Source organism: Corvus brachyrhynchos, unplaced genomic scaffold (genome assembly GCF_000691975.1).
Source record: "Corvus brachyrhynchos isolate BGI_N302 unplaced genomic scaffold, ASM69197v1 scaffold10, whole genome shotgun sequence".
Lineage (NCBI taxonomy): Eukaryota > Metazoa > Chordata > Aves > Passeriformes > Corvidae > Corvus > Corvus brachyrhynchos.
In genome coordinates, this window is record NW_008236180.1 from 8,501,081 (window position 1) to 8,514,569 (window position 13,489).

Below are 13,489 nucleotides of genomic sequence, written 5' to 3' on the forward strand. Positions count from 1 at the left end.
CGGGGGGTGGCACGGCCCCGAGGGGCTTGGGGACAGGGGGACCTCAGGTGCAGCCTGTGTAGGGTTTAGACGGTTTGTTCAGCTTTTGAGAGGGGAAGAAGAGAGAATTTTTAGGGGAAATCCTTTAACTTTCCCTGCACAGTCCGAGGTTCACGGTCCAGCTTTGCTCAGCTCAGCACCAATATTAACGTGCAGATACCAACACACGTTTTAATGCCAGCTCCTGTCCTGGGGCGAGCCCAAAGTCATTGAGACTGATGGTTCTTCTCGTTCCTCCACCCTTCTGTGGTGAGCAGCGAATTGTCGTGGCAGCTGGAGCCAGATATGCTCCACAGCTTGGTACTGGCACTGTAAATGACCCTAAAACTCCATGGACAGTCCTAGAGGCTTCCGAGGGCTGTGCCTGGCACAAAAGAGCCTGGAAATACCAATTAAAATAAAGCACAACAAAGCGGAATGAAGGCAAAATGCAGTCATTGCAGAGGATGTGTACCATACTGGTGATGCACTCATTTCATATCTTCCCCTCTGTCACTTGCCTCCGTTTAATTAAACCCAAATCATTATTAGTGCCTGTAAGAACAACTGAAGCCAGTTTTTGCTGGGATGTGCCGGGTATTCCAGTAACTCAGCCTGGCTGTGAACTGGGAATGACTCCTGTCATTCATGCAATCCTTCCTCACACTTGGTGCTTGGGGAAGGCAGTGTTGGCTTGGCTGCTGCTTTTTAGCCAAAAGCCGTGAGCCACTCCCAGGACTGGTGTTTGGATGTCATTTCAGGGAAAGATGAACAAAAACGCCTTTTTAAAAACGTGTATGGAAGAAAGGACTTGAAGGTATGGTATAGTATCAAAGTAAGAAATAATTCTCACCTTAGTTTATTTGTAGTAAAGTTGTCCTATAAATACAGCTAAATACCCATTTTATGAGTTATTCCAAAGTAAGCGACAGAAAATGAATAAACCAGCTTAGATGTAGATTAAAAATTTTCCCTGGGTGAATGGTTTCTAAAGTTGATAATCTGTATTTTCATTTAGCACTCACTACCTGTACTAATCCCCATGCTATATTTTTCTGTTTGTAGATCCTAGTAAATGTGGGCAATTTTTTCACGTTGGAGTCTGTCTTTGTAGCACCAAGGAAAGGAATTTACAGTTTCAATTTTCACGTAATTAAAGTCTATCAGAGTCAAACAATTCAGGTATGTTGATCGAGTATTATTACAAGATCTTTATTTAAATTGTTTGTTTAGGATAGGGTCTTGACTGAGCACAGGAGCATTTAACAGGATTTTAAGGAAGAATAGTTTAGTTTACAGCAACCTGTGGTGTTCACTTCCTAGCAGCAGAGTCAATCATTTAAACAGAGCAGCTGAAATAAGGCAGAATCCTCACCTCAGGTAAATCACCACAGCTTCACTTCTGTGCCATGAATATCTGGGTGACATAAAGCATTCAAGAGAGGGAATGATCCAAGAGTAAAAGAGAGCACTGTTGAAAAGTTGTGTTTTGCTGCAGGTTAATCTCACTGTGTGGAACACAGGAGTTCTGGGTACCAGATTTGAGTATTTTTGGAACAATTTGTGCCCTGGCTCCTGGTGCCAGGTCCCTGGTTATGCCCTCAGTGTGCTGAGGACCAAGGTTGGTTATATCCCTACAGCAATGTCTTCTAGGGAGCCTTTACAGCAATTAAAACTTCATTTTTTCACTATATAATGTACAAAAGATGTGTCATATATTAGAAAAAAGGGGTAATTTTGCACTTTCTTCTGTAGCTTAATAGCAACGGAGCTGCCTCATTAAATACAAGAGGGAAAAGCCTCCAAGTTCCTGAACATCCCCTTGCTGAGCCAGCAGCAAATTCCTTGAAGTAATTCCTTAATCTTCCTGCCAGGTCAGGCAGTTGCTGTGACACCTCCTGGCTTCCCAGGGCTGGAGTAACATCTGTGGCTTCCCTCGTTTCCACCCACGAGACCTCCAGGTTCATTGAAGTGTCTGATGCTTTTCCCTGCTCTCTCCTGCTCCTGGACGTGTTTTTAAGGCTGCCAGGCTGAGCTGAGATGGATATCTGCAGGAGGAGTGATCAGACATTTCTCTGTGGCTGCTCTGCCTCTGCATTGCTGGCTCTGGATTTCCCAGGAAAAGTGTGAATGGTGGAGATGGGGAGAGCTGGTGGAAGCCACAATCCTACCTCTGGTGAAATTCCCCTTCAGTTTACTGTGTAAAATCCTAATTCCAATCAGGTCAATGACAAAGCCTTAAATGAAACACTGGCCTCATGAAAATATCTGTAGTGAGCTTATAGGCTGTTTAATGTGCTCAAAATGTGTTCTTTTCACTCTCTTGAATGCTGAAGGTTGAATAACTCTGTCAGCCACTTCAGTGGATTTCAAATGCACAGTATCAGGAAAGATGCCAAGCTTTGGGTTCTGGAAGTCCAGCTTGGACTTTGGTGTTTCACAAAGCAGGAGCTCAAACCTGGGAGTTTGGGACTCATGGCAGGGAATGTTCCAACCTGTGCATGGCCTGAAATCTTTCAGGAGTAAGAGATTCTGAAGGGATGGATGGGTTTGCTTGGCTCTGTTTTGGAACAGTCAGTGTGAGACCAAGCTGTGCAAACCTGTGATGTGTCCTCTGATTAAATTCCTGTAAGATGATGTGAGGAGAACCTGATGGTACAGAAGGAGTGAGATAAACCCAAGCCAAGCAATGAGTAAAGCCTTGATGCCCTTTTTCTGCGTGGTAAATGGGGAGGAGAACTGGAAACCATTGGAGTGGATCAAACTGGTTTGAGTCTCAGCCACATCCAGACTGAAGCCCCACTAAATCACCTGCAGGCTTCCTGCACAAGTGATGTTCCTCTGCCCCCACAACATCTGTCAGTGCCATTAAATACCATTAAACTGCAATGGGTTCCCCGGAGACTCCTGATTAAGTGGATTTCCCAGACAGGTGAATCCCAAATAAATACCAGACCCTGCTGCCCTGACTTCTGCTGAGCACTAATTTATTCTGTGGTGACTCCCATTAAAATTAATGGGAGCATATGCAAGGCCAGCAGAGTGGATGTGGGTAAGCATCCCATAATTCACCCCCTGTGACTGCATTAGAGCTGCTTGGAATGGAAAAACAGAGCAAAGCTGATCATTTGCCATGGGGGAAATGAAAAATGCCTGGAACTGCTCATTCCCCCAGGCCCTGCCCATCTTTATTAGAGATGCTGCTTTCAGAGCACAGGCTGTGCTGGCTTGCAGAAGTGTTTTACAGAAAAAATGGAGTGAGTTTATAAAGCTAAAAGTCAGTTCTAAACTTTAGAACCAGGCTGCCATCTGTATTGAGAGGGACACACATTTTGTTCCCAGTGCAGTGTAAGCTCCCAGCCCATTGTGGTGCCTCTGACACCTCGTGTCACATCTCTTGGTGACCAAACTTATTGAAAATACCTTTTTTTTTGCTCCTGTGTGACTAAATAATCCCTGAGATAGGCAAAGTGATACAAACTGAGGTGATGCCTCACTCAGCTGCAGGTCCAGCTCACATCCATTTGCTTTTGCCAAATAAATGTCATTACTGGTTTAAAACAACCCAAAAAGCACTGAGGATCAGGCCCTTGCACTGTGGTTAGTATTCAGGGGTGGTTCTTGATGTTTTGCTGTTAATTAGAGCTTTTCAGGGCTTCCCTTGCAGGTGAATTTGATGCTGAATGGGAAGCCAGTGATTTCTGCTTTCGCTGGGGACAAGGACGTCACCCGTGAAGCTGCCACTAACGGGGTCCTGCTCTACCTGGACAAGGAGGACAAGGTTTACCTGAAACTGGAGAAAGGGAACCTGGTCGGTGGATGGCAGTATTCGACATTCTCTGGCTTCCTGGTCTTTCCCCTGTAAAGTCAATTCTCCTGTGACATCCATCCCGGTGTGTACTCATCCTTGCCTCTGTTTACATGAAGATCATTTTGTCATCATGGCAGTGGTGGTTCTTTATTGCTTTCTCATGGGTGATTTTGGATTCTCTCTCTATGGATTTTGGCCCCATCTGAACTACTCAGAAGTCTCACAGAATTTTGTGTGTTCAAATACAATATCTTTGGACTGAGACTAGAGCAGACAATAAATATCAATGCTTAAGGTTACAGTCTAAAGCTCTGCAAGATTTATTCCAATTTCATTTTCTGGACTTACTTTGTGGAAGAAGTGGATTTTCTCTAACTGTGAAAAGACTGGCACCAAGTCTTTCATGTAGGAGAGTTTGAGTTCAGACTCCAGTCAAGAGTTAGTGTGTTGCTGCCAAAGAACTGTGTATTGATAAATTGGTCACACGTGTTTCTGTCCCTGGGACTGGACTGCCACGATCTGTTCCATTGTCTTAGGAAGGTAATTCTTACTGCTAAGTGGTCGGCTTGAGTTCTCCTCTGCGTGTTGTGTGTTGGATGGTTCACCCAAATATTTAAGCTCAGTCACAATCAAGTCCAGCCTCCATAAACCTGAGGGGTTATGGATGTATTTTGGTTGGATACGGAAGGGGTTCCTCTTTTCCACGTGCTGATTCCTAAAATGAAAAGCAGATTATAACCATTCAGACAAAACTCCCCAGGGTTAAAGGTGATCATTCAGGCACAGCTTTACAAAAATAGCTTTGCCCTGCAGGACACCTCACACTTGTTCTTCAATTTTAATTAACATGATTGATAATTACTGCTTTATTCAGCTCCTGAGGGATTCCTTCCTTAGACACAACCACTTTGTCAGCTGGAGATGAGATGCCCTTGTTTGTATTTCTGTGTATTTTCCAACCCTTCTGTTGTGTTAAAGGTCTTTTCTGGTTTTGCCTTAACTCCACAGCTGTATAAAATTTTAGGTCATTTGTTCAACAAATATGAAATCCAAATAAGTGGTACCTAACTTGGTACAAAAGCTTCCCAGCTTTTTGTACAGGTCATGTGAATTCATAAACTTATTTATTATCTCATTGTTACATAATAAAGATTAATATATGTTAGCTGAATTTTTGACCTTTGGATTTTGGAAGTCGCTTCATACTATTTTTTTATTGGATATAATTGTTATATGCAAAATGGAAACTGCCCTGGGAGGTAGGAGAACTGCCACGAGTTAGTGTGGCAGAATCCTGGAGGTAATCAGAGGGATCGAGAAATAACCTATGCATTTTATTTAAAAATAAAATTTAGGCAGAAATCCTGGCCTCACTGAAGTTGGTGTTCAGAATCATGTTGATTCCAAAGGATTTTGGATGAAACCTGTTCTTTAGGTTCTGCCATCAGCACCAAACTCCAGTGCCATCAGATTGAATATTAAATAAAATGATTTTCTCATGAGCTGCTAATGAAAGCTTCATCCCTCGTGCCCCAAATACTCTGAAGTGATGGATCTTTGTGCCTTGTGTATCAGGAAGGATGTGGTTCCATATTAAAAGTTTCTGTGTACTTGAAAATGTTGGTGGGTGGAAGCATCTGCAGCAACCTGGGAGCTTCCCTAAAGGCCAGTTTGGGCTGGGATTTGCTGCTTTTGGGACCTGGTTCCAATTCCTTCCCTTGCTGGCCAAGTGCAGTGTGTCCTGTTGATATTTCACTGATTTAAAATCGAATTCATGGCTGGTTGGTGCTCCTTGTAAAGACATCAGGGAATCAGTGGCACAGCACTGTGCCCAAATTCCTGATTGTCCAGCACCTACCACCCAGGACTTTTTGGGCAGTTTCAGGAGGATTGGTGGGTACTTTGCACTCCTGTGAGATAAATCAGATGAGAAGGTGATTTCTTGGACCCAATTTTGTTTCTGTACTGACCACTGCAGTTGGGGAAGAAGTGGAAGGACCTGGCAAGAAGGTGAAAGATTCACATTGCTGAAAAATATTAAAAAGTTGTGATGAGCAATCAAAAATGTGTCCCTGCTGTACCCCCAAAATGTGTGTATATAAATATATGTATATCTAAACCCCCTGGAATTGCAGATCGTAGTTTGCATGATGTTATAAAGAGGTTACTTGTCCTAAGAGTTTATTTCAGAGGGGAGCATCAATATTTTGTATAAAATTGGTAAAATCTGCAATCTCACCTTGCCCATGGATATATCTGTAATGTAAAAGAAGTGTTGCTACTGAGACAGAAGAAAAACGGCATTAAAGGTGTCAGTATAATTTCAGAATGATAAGTGTATCTAACTTCTTTCATCTGTAAACACGTGATCTTTAATGGCTGCCTTTAGCATCCAGCAAAAATCCTCAACCATCTCATTATTGCCTTGATTGCCCCTCAGCAAAACATTTCTGATTTCTTCAGAGTCATTAATGCTTACTTCAACTTGAGCTGGAGAGACTGGGAAGTTGTTCCGTGGATACTCCTTGATGGAAAGGGCTTCTAAAATCTGTTGAAAAGCCTGCACAAATAATTACCAACTAATTATTTTGCTGGTCAAAGCAAAGATTTAATTGGAGTTGCTGTCATCACACAGGGCTGGGCACTCAGAGGTGGCCTCTAGGGACAGGCAGGTCCCATTTAAACATTTAATTAAGAGCAAACTGTGAGGTTTAGACACAACTTGAGCTACCAGATCTTGTCCTCATTTTTGTGTTGTCCCACCACAGCTGTGCCAGCAGGAGCTGCTCCCAGAAGAGAGAGGATGAGCCAGGCTGGATGGAGCCAGGGCTGGAAAATGAAATTCCTTTTCCTTCTGCCTTCCCATGTCCCTCATTTTCCTGTTGGGAAGCAACGGCTCAGGAGACGCTTCACTTTTTAAAGGGTATTTAAGATTAGAGGTTTGATTGTTTTCAAAGAACTTAAACCCTGTGTTGAGCTGCACTGTAAAGGTTAGAGCCGACTTTCTGATCCTCTCCAGTTCCAGCAGACTCGTTGATTTTGGGGAGGGCAGGATTCCTCCCCCTGCTGCACAGTGGGAGGATCTATACCCACATCCTTTACCCACTTTGCAGGGAACTTTGTAGCTGACAAAGTTGATTGTGCAAGAAAACCTTTTAGCCACGTGTGGTAAGGACAAAAGAAAGAGGTTCCTTTCTGAGAAGAAGAGATTTATTATCAGTGATGTCTTTATGAATGAGATCAGTATTTTTACTTTTTATCTGGTTTATTTATATTTTATCCATATTTTATCATGGAAAACCCCTCTCTAATTTCCTTTCTTTCACTCCCCAGTGATGTAAATGTTGTTGATAGAGCCAGGTCTCCCTGCTCACCTCTGTTCATCCAGTGGAGAAATCTGCTGTTTGTTGAATCCTCTGTGCTGTGAAGAATTTGGGCTGCACAAGCCAAACAACTGCAGAGCCCAAAAAGATCCTGTTCAAAAGAACCTGGTGGCAAAACTATTTTTGGAAAAGGCACTGAGGTAGCTTTGAAATGTTCACAAGCTCTTTTGTCTCTACATAAAAAGGAAAAACCAGCTTTGAAGGAGAGAAAAGGAAAAGATATTTTTTTAAACAAGGTTTTATATGTGGTTTCTGTTATGTCATTCTCTAGCAGTATCTGAACATTTCATGAGTGTTAATTCAATCACTTTGGCCTTTTTGTAGCTGAGTAACCTACTGAGAATACAGAGACAGGGTTTGGGAAATGATTCCCAGGTGCCAACGCATCCAATCCTGGTGCTTGGCCCTGTTCAGTTTGCTGGATCAATCCTTTCTCTGATACTGGACATTTTTTAATACAAAGGATGGTTTAGGAGTAAATGGAATTCTGCTCTATTTCCCTTTCCATGTTTCATCTAAATAACATTCCTGGAAAGGGGAATGCAGTGAAACAGTTTGAAATGCCTGAAGAATTTCACAATTAGCTGCCAACTCTTTTTTTAAGCCCCATGTCTGCACCAAGTTTAAAATAGAGAAATTAATGCAAGGAGTTCTATGTCAGGAGCACACCAAGGAACTGAGCCATTAACATGAAGTATGGGCTGAAGAAAACAGAAAAATGTTCTCCTCCTTTATGATCTCCTCCCTTTCTAGGGGGTTCTGAGTTGGCAACATCTTTTACCTCGGCAATTCGTGACTGTTGCCCTTCATATTGTAAGAGCTCTTTAAAATATTCCAACTCTTTGTCTTCTAAAGATAACATCACCCAGATAACTCAATGGAAATAAACAAAGATGCCTAGGGACAGAATTTATTGGCTGGCACATGCCACAACACCATTTTTTCTGTACTGTTGCTGTTCAGACAGAAAAGGCTCCTTTGAGAAAAGAAAATTGTCTTGGACACTCAGCTGAAGTTATTTATTTGTTGCTGGTTGGGAATAGGGAGGGGAATAAAGCCCTTTTCTGCCCTAAGGGGAATTGATACAAAGAATAATGATAAAATCAGGCACTCTTATGGAACTGATGATGGGAATATTGGGGAAGTGGCTGGAATAGTCTGTTTGGTGCAAGCTGTGAGCTGAGGCGTTCCATGGAAGTTGTGATCACTATTTTAATCCTCACAGTTTGGGGAAGGGAAAAGTTGCATCATTTTTAACAGGTTCTTTTCCTTCCCCCCTTTCCCCCTCATTTTCCTTCTGCCTCCTGCTTCTTCTTTGCTGCAAGGGAACAAAGTGATCCAAAATGATCTAAGAAAGACTCATTTCTGGAGAGGGATGGCAGATTTTGGGTTTTTTGTTGGATTTTATTTGGCTGGTATCTGATGTGGGGGAAATACCCAAGTGGGGGGTGGGAAGGACGAAATAACAAACAATTTAATCTAAATACATTCTTGTCCTATTATTCACCTCACTGAATTACCTCAGTATGTTCTGTTTATTCATTTTCTGCAGGCCATGGTTCTGACCCGTCCTGTTCCAGCCACCACGTGGTAACAAATGGTTTTTGGTCCTGCTGGAGGACAAGAGATGTCCAAGGGCAGTGCAGAGCGCTGGAGATGGGCAAACAAAGCAGCTTCATCCCTGGATTCCTGAGTGTGCCTGGGTTTACTCCCAGCCAGCAGCTCCCTCACCCCACTGTGCTGCCGAGGGCTGATGCGGGCAGGGAGGTTGGCACGGGGCAGAACAGGCTGGGAGTGTGGAGCTTTGGGAGTTGCTGCTGGCACGAGGAAAACGCTGCATTCTGATCTCTTTGGGAGGAGGTTCAGAGGTGCTGGATAATCCTAATGCTGGGAGGAGGGAGATCCCTAGGCCACCAGGGCAGTGACAAAAAAGCTCCGTGCAGGGGACAAGATCTGCCCGCAGAGGGAGGGTCTGAATCACCCCAAGGGTTTGGTGTCTGTGTGGAATCTGAGAATGGCACTCAGACATCTGGTAGCTGTCCTGGAGTCCTGCTCAATGGAAAAATCAATGTTTGGGGTTCTATTTTATCCCTTGCTTTGTAAAAGGAAGTCTATTTCCAGTGAACAAATGGGTTTTTCCGACAAAGGCTGCCTTTAGAATTAACACCACCTGAAAATAAAAGTAAGAAAAAGTCCTAAGGATCCAGCAAGGCTCAATTTCCCTTGAGCTGAAGCCGTGCCATTAAGCAGCAAAATGAATGAAAATAAAGATTTGTCTGTGCTCTGCTACAGAACTAAATATAAAGCAGCGGGGTTGAGAGATGCATTTTCAGAGAGGAGGGTCAATGCCAGAGGGGCACTCTCCTCCTCCAGAGCCTCCCAAGCACCTGAGCAGCCTTCACAAGGTTCCCAACTTTGATTTTACTCGAAACCATTCCCGACCAGGAAATGCCACTGGGATCCAATTACTGTTTGCAAAATGCAGATGAATTAGAAAAAAAAAAAAATTTATTTTGCAAATAAAAGGAGAGAGTTGTTTTGCATCCAAAAGCCTGTGTATTTAATTTGAAACTCACTTTTTATTTGAAAATTCACATTGGTTCAAAGAGAAAAGGGAAAGAATTGATGCTGAAATAGAAGATTTGAACTTTTCAAATAAATGATTGCAAATAAACAATTAGACTGCTCCAAAGTGTTGTGGGGTTTTTTGTCACCAGATTTTAATTAAGGGAAAAATGGTACAATTTTGGAAGTTCATTTGGATGTTTTTGGTCATCGTATTTCCAAATGTCTCTCTTTTATTTTAATTATTTTTAGCATAAAACAAATGTTTCCCCACAATCTTTACTTTCATCCTTTCATTGATTTTCTAAAGCATACAAAACTGGCTGTTGAAAAGCCTGCAGTAAGATTTAATAAGCTTGCTTTTTTTAATTTCAGAAGGTATCTTTAATGTCATGGTGAGTGCAGCTTTCCCTTGAGGGGGGATCAAACAGTATGGATTTATTTTGCTGAGAAAATCCAGATCACGTTAAGCTCACCTGGTTTAATGATTTCACCAGAGGCTCATCCCAGTGGTCAAGCTCAGTGAAATTTCCAGGAAGATTTTGGACATTTTAGGGCCAGGGTGTGGAAGAAAAGGTCCAGGTTTCACATCAAAGGTGATTTTCTTTGTGCCTAAAACCTGACTGCACCTTCACCCTCAGCCACTGCTTCATGATATGATGGTGGTGGCCAGTTAATTTTATTTGTTAATTAAAGATTTCGATCAATTGTAATTCTGGTGGTCTTGTGAGACGCTCAGAAGTGGCCAAGAAGTGTCACCAGTCCCTCCAAAGCTGGGGAAGAGGTCACGGGTCCTTTCACCCTTCCCTTTCCTCTCTGAGGGCTTTTAGACAACCATAAATACTTAATATAAATATTGAAATCTTGATAAACGTGGCTTAGTCCAGCAGCTATTGGTACAAATGAACCAGCTCAGCTCAGTTACCCAACACTGTCAAATTTGGGTAACTTTTTGACAATTTTTAAAATTTATTTTTATTAATAAATCTCCCTGGGCACTGAAGAAAGACCCTGAAGAAACCTTCGAGCCCAGGAAAATGGAAAAGCTTCCGGAGCAGCTGCAGGAATCAGAGTCCAGGGGGAATTGCTCAGTGCAGCCCAGATTTACAGCCAGAACAGCAGGAGATAACCCGAGGTACAGACCTCTGTAAGAGATCACCTCGTTCCTCTTTTCTTCGGGAGAAATAAACTCTGGCTCGTTTCTAGAAAGCAAAATAATTGAAATATTTGAAGAATGAAGACCTTAAGCACAGGAATGCTAAGGAACATCAGGGCAGTGAGAGAGGAATGAATTCTCCAGAGGCATCGAGTGTTTTACTTTTTGTGGGGTGTTTAAATGCGTTTCTACAAAAATAATAAAGGCTTCTGGAGGAGATAACTCCAAGACCATCTATCTTTGTTGCCTCAAATTCAATAGTGGTTAAGTGAGATAGTCTGGGCCTAGTCTGCTGCAAACACTGATTCAGTGGGCAGGATTCAGCTGTCAGCTCCTTTTTGTAGAGGAATTACTCCCCTGAACGAGTGGGGAAGACACTTTTCTTCAGGTCTCTGAGAGACAGCTGAGGGTTTACAGCTCTGATCATATAACAATGTCAGGAACAGGGATTGTGGTGAGTTTAAAAGTCTGTCTAGCAGGCTGCAGCCCAAATCCCTGGGTTTTTGGAAGCTGTATTGAATATTTCACACATACATTGCTGGAAAAGGCTTTTTTTGTGCTTGTAGGTGTCAGTCCTGGCTGAGACATGGGGGTGGCTTAAATGAGGTTTGCAGTAATGACAGCACCTCAAGATAACGACTGTGAGCACTTCTAAACTCTGATGATTTGTCAGGGACTCACCCTGAGATGAGAAATTTCACCGAGCAGCGGATCTGAGGGTTTGCAGTGAAAGGCTGCTCAGCAGAGCTGGAAATGCAGCGAGTACATTTTGTGGAGAAAAAAGGTGACGGCTCACAATATTTATTTCTTTTTAGATGCAGGAAAAAAGAGCAAAGTCTGATGTGCAACAGCATCTGCACAACTTGGAAGAATAGCACTCAAAAGATCACTACAGAAACACATTGTTTAAGCAGTAAATAAATCAATAACTGTGTGAGCACTGCAGGTTGGGCAACTTCAGGGGCGAGCCAGGGATGCCTTTAAGCCAAGTTTTTTCCTCTGTAGTAAATCTGAGTTTAAGGTGCTCAAAAGGGCATTGTTGGATTTTTTTTCTGGAAAGCTCAGCTAAGGAATTTGGTTTTCATGATGCCCCATAGGGTCCCCACAAAGTAACAAGTCAGCATCATTTTCTAGCTGCAGCTGATAACATTTATTGCTAATTCTTTAAACCCTGCTTTAAAAGAAAACAAGTCTGCAACCTGCATTGCACCCACAGGAATAATCTTTCTTTTCCTCAGTTTGGTAATTCAATTGTGACTTGTAAACTTGTGCAGCTGTAGCAAAAAAAAGTCTACAGTCAACTCTAATCTATCTTGAGGAGAGTAAAAAGTGCTTACCAGCACTGGTGTAGTAAATCCTGGCTGCTTTATTAAATAAATGTAAAATTTCACTCAGAAGCCTTAAGGAAGAAGAGTTTTAAAATATCTGAACAATTTAGCACATTCTGAAGCTGAATGAAGATTGACTGAATTTTGGAGTGAGATTTAAACTGATGACAGACCAAATCCCACTTAAATGCACTTGAGAAACGTGGGCATTATTGATGTCTTCTGAACAGTGAGAGACAAACCAGGCTGCTGGAGAAATTCCTGAGCGTCACAGTCCTTCTGCTGCTGGAAAAATAAGACTCTGAAAAGATCCCAAAGCTTTTTATAAGTGTAAGTCAGACCTTGAGGAGTCTTTACATAATCAGCACACACATAAGCAGGACAGGATCCAGCAGACAGTGGAGCACACGTCCAGTGCTAAAATCTGAAGGGATTTCATGGATTTGGGCTCATTCCCTTCCATGTCTGAAGCTGTGCATCTGCTTAATTCTTTGTTGCAGCAACAGAAGAGGTTTTCCAGGGGTAGGTGATGATTTTAGAAGTAATTTGATGTGCAGGCAGCCAAGCAAATTCCTCTTGCTGGGCTAAACCAGGGGCGTTGCTCACTGATGAAATCTCCTCCCTCTTCCAGGAGTCTCTGAACTGGAACAGTGGGGGTGGCTTTGGGCTCCAGACCTTCCCAGACAAAACCAGGGTGAGTCACTTTAATATTCATTAACAAAAAATAGAAATCTGCTGTCTTTTAGCCAAGGAAGGGCTGTGACAAGGTGATAAATATCAAACCCACCCTCCTTTAGCCCAGCTGGGGTCGGGGGAGCAGATGTTGCTTTAGCCCCCCCACAGATCTCAGCCCAATCCCCAGGATGGGACTTGGGGCACTTCCCTGCCCTTTGGCTGCACTCAGGATGACACCAGCCCTGCCAGGATTATCCCACAGGGCAGAATTCCCTTCTCCTGAGCTCCAGAGCAGCTGATCCCCAGCAGACTCTGTCCTTCAGTCAGCGTTGGTGAGCCCACCCTTGTTTTGGGGGATTCCTCATTTTGGGGGACTCCTCGTTGTCCACCCAGGAGGAAGATGGGTCCCAAAACTTGAATCTTTGCTTTGTCTCAAGGCCTTTTTTAGTCTTCAAGAAAACTACAGTGAGGCTTTGTTTCCAAAGCACCCAGTCTCTTGGATGTGCCACACCTGGGGACTGTTCCTGGCACGCTCCTAAATCCTTTTGGGTGC

General features: G+C 43.0%; 1 protein-coding gene across 1 annotated transcript in view; it reads left to right on the top strand.

The window, feature by feature from the left end:
- The window catches only part of CBLN4 (cerebellin 4 precursor), a 7,765-nt gene extending 1,604 nt beyond the window's left edge, over positions 1–6,161 (top strand). Inside the window, exons 3-4 of the mRNA XM_017735936.1 lie at positions 1,084–1,200; positions 3,686–6,161. Of these exons, the coding sequence (XP_017591425.1) occupies positions 1,084–1,200; positions 3,686–3,883 (315 nt within the window). The 3' untranslated portion in view covers positions 3,884–6,161. The remainder of the gene's footprint in view (positions 1–1,083; positions 1,201–3,685) is intronic.
- Positions 6,162–13,489: the final 7,328 nt, after the last annotated feature.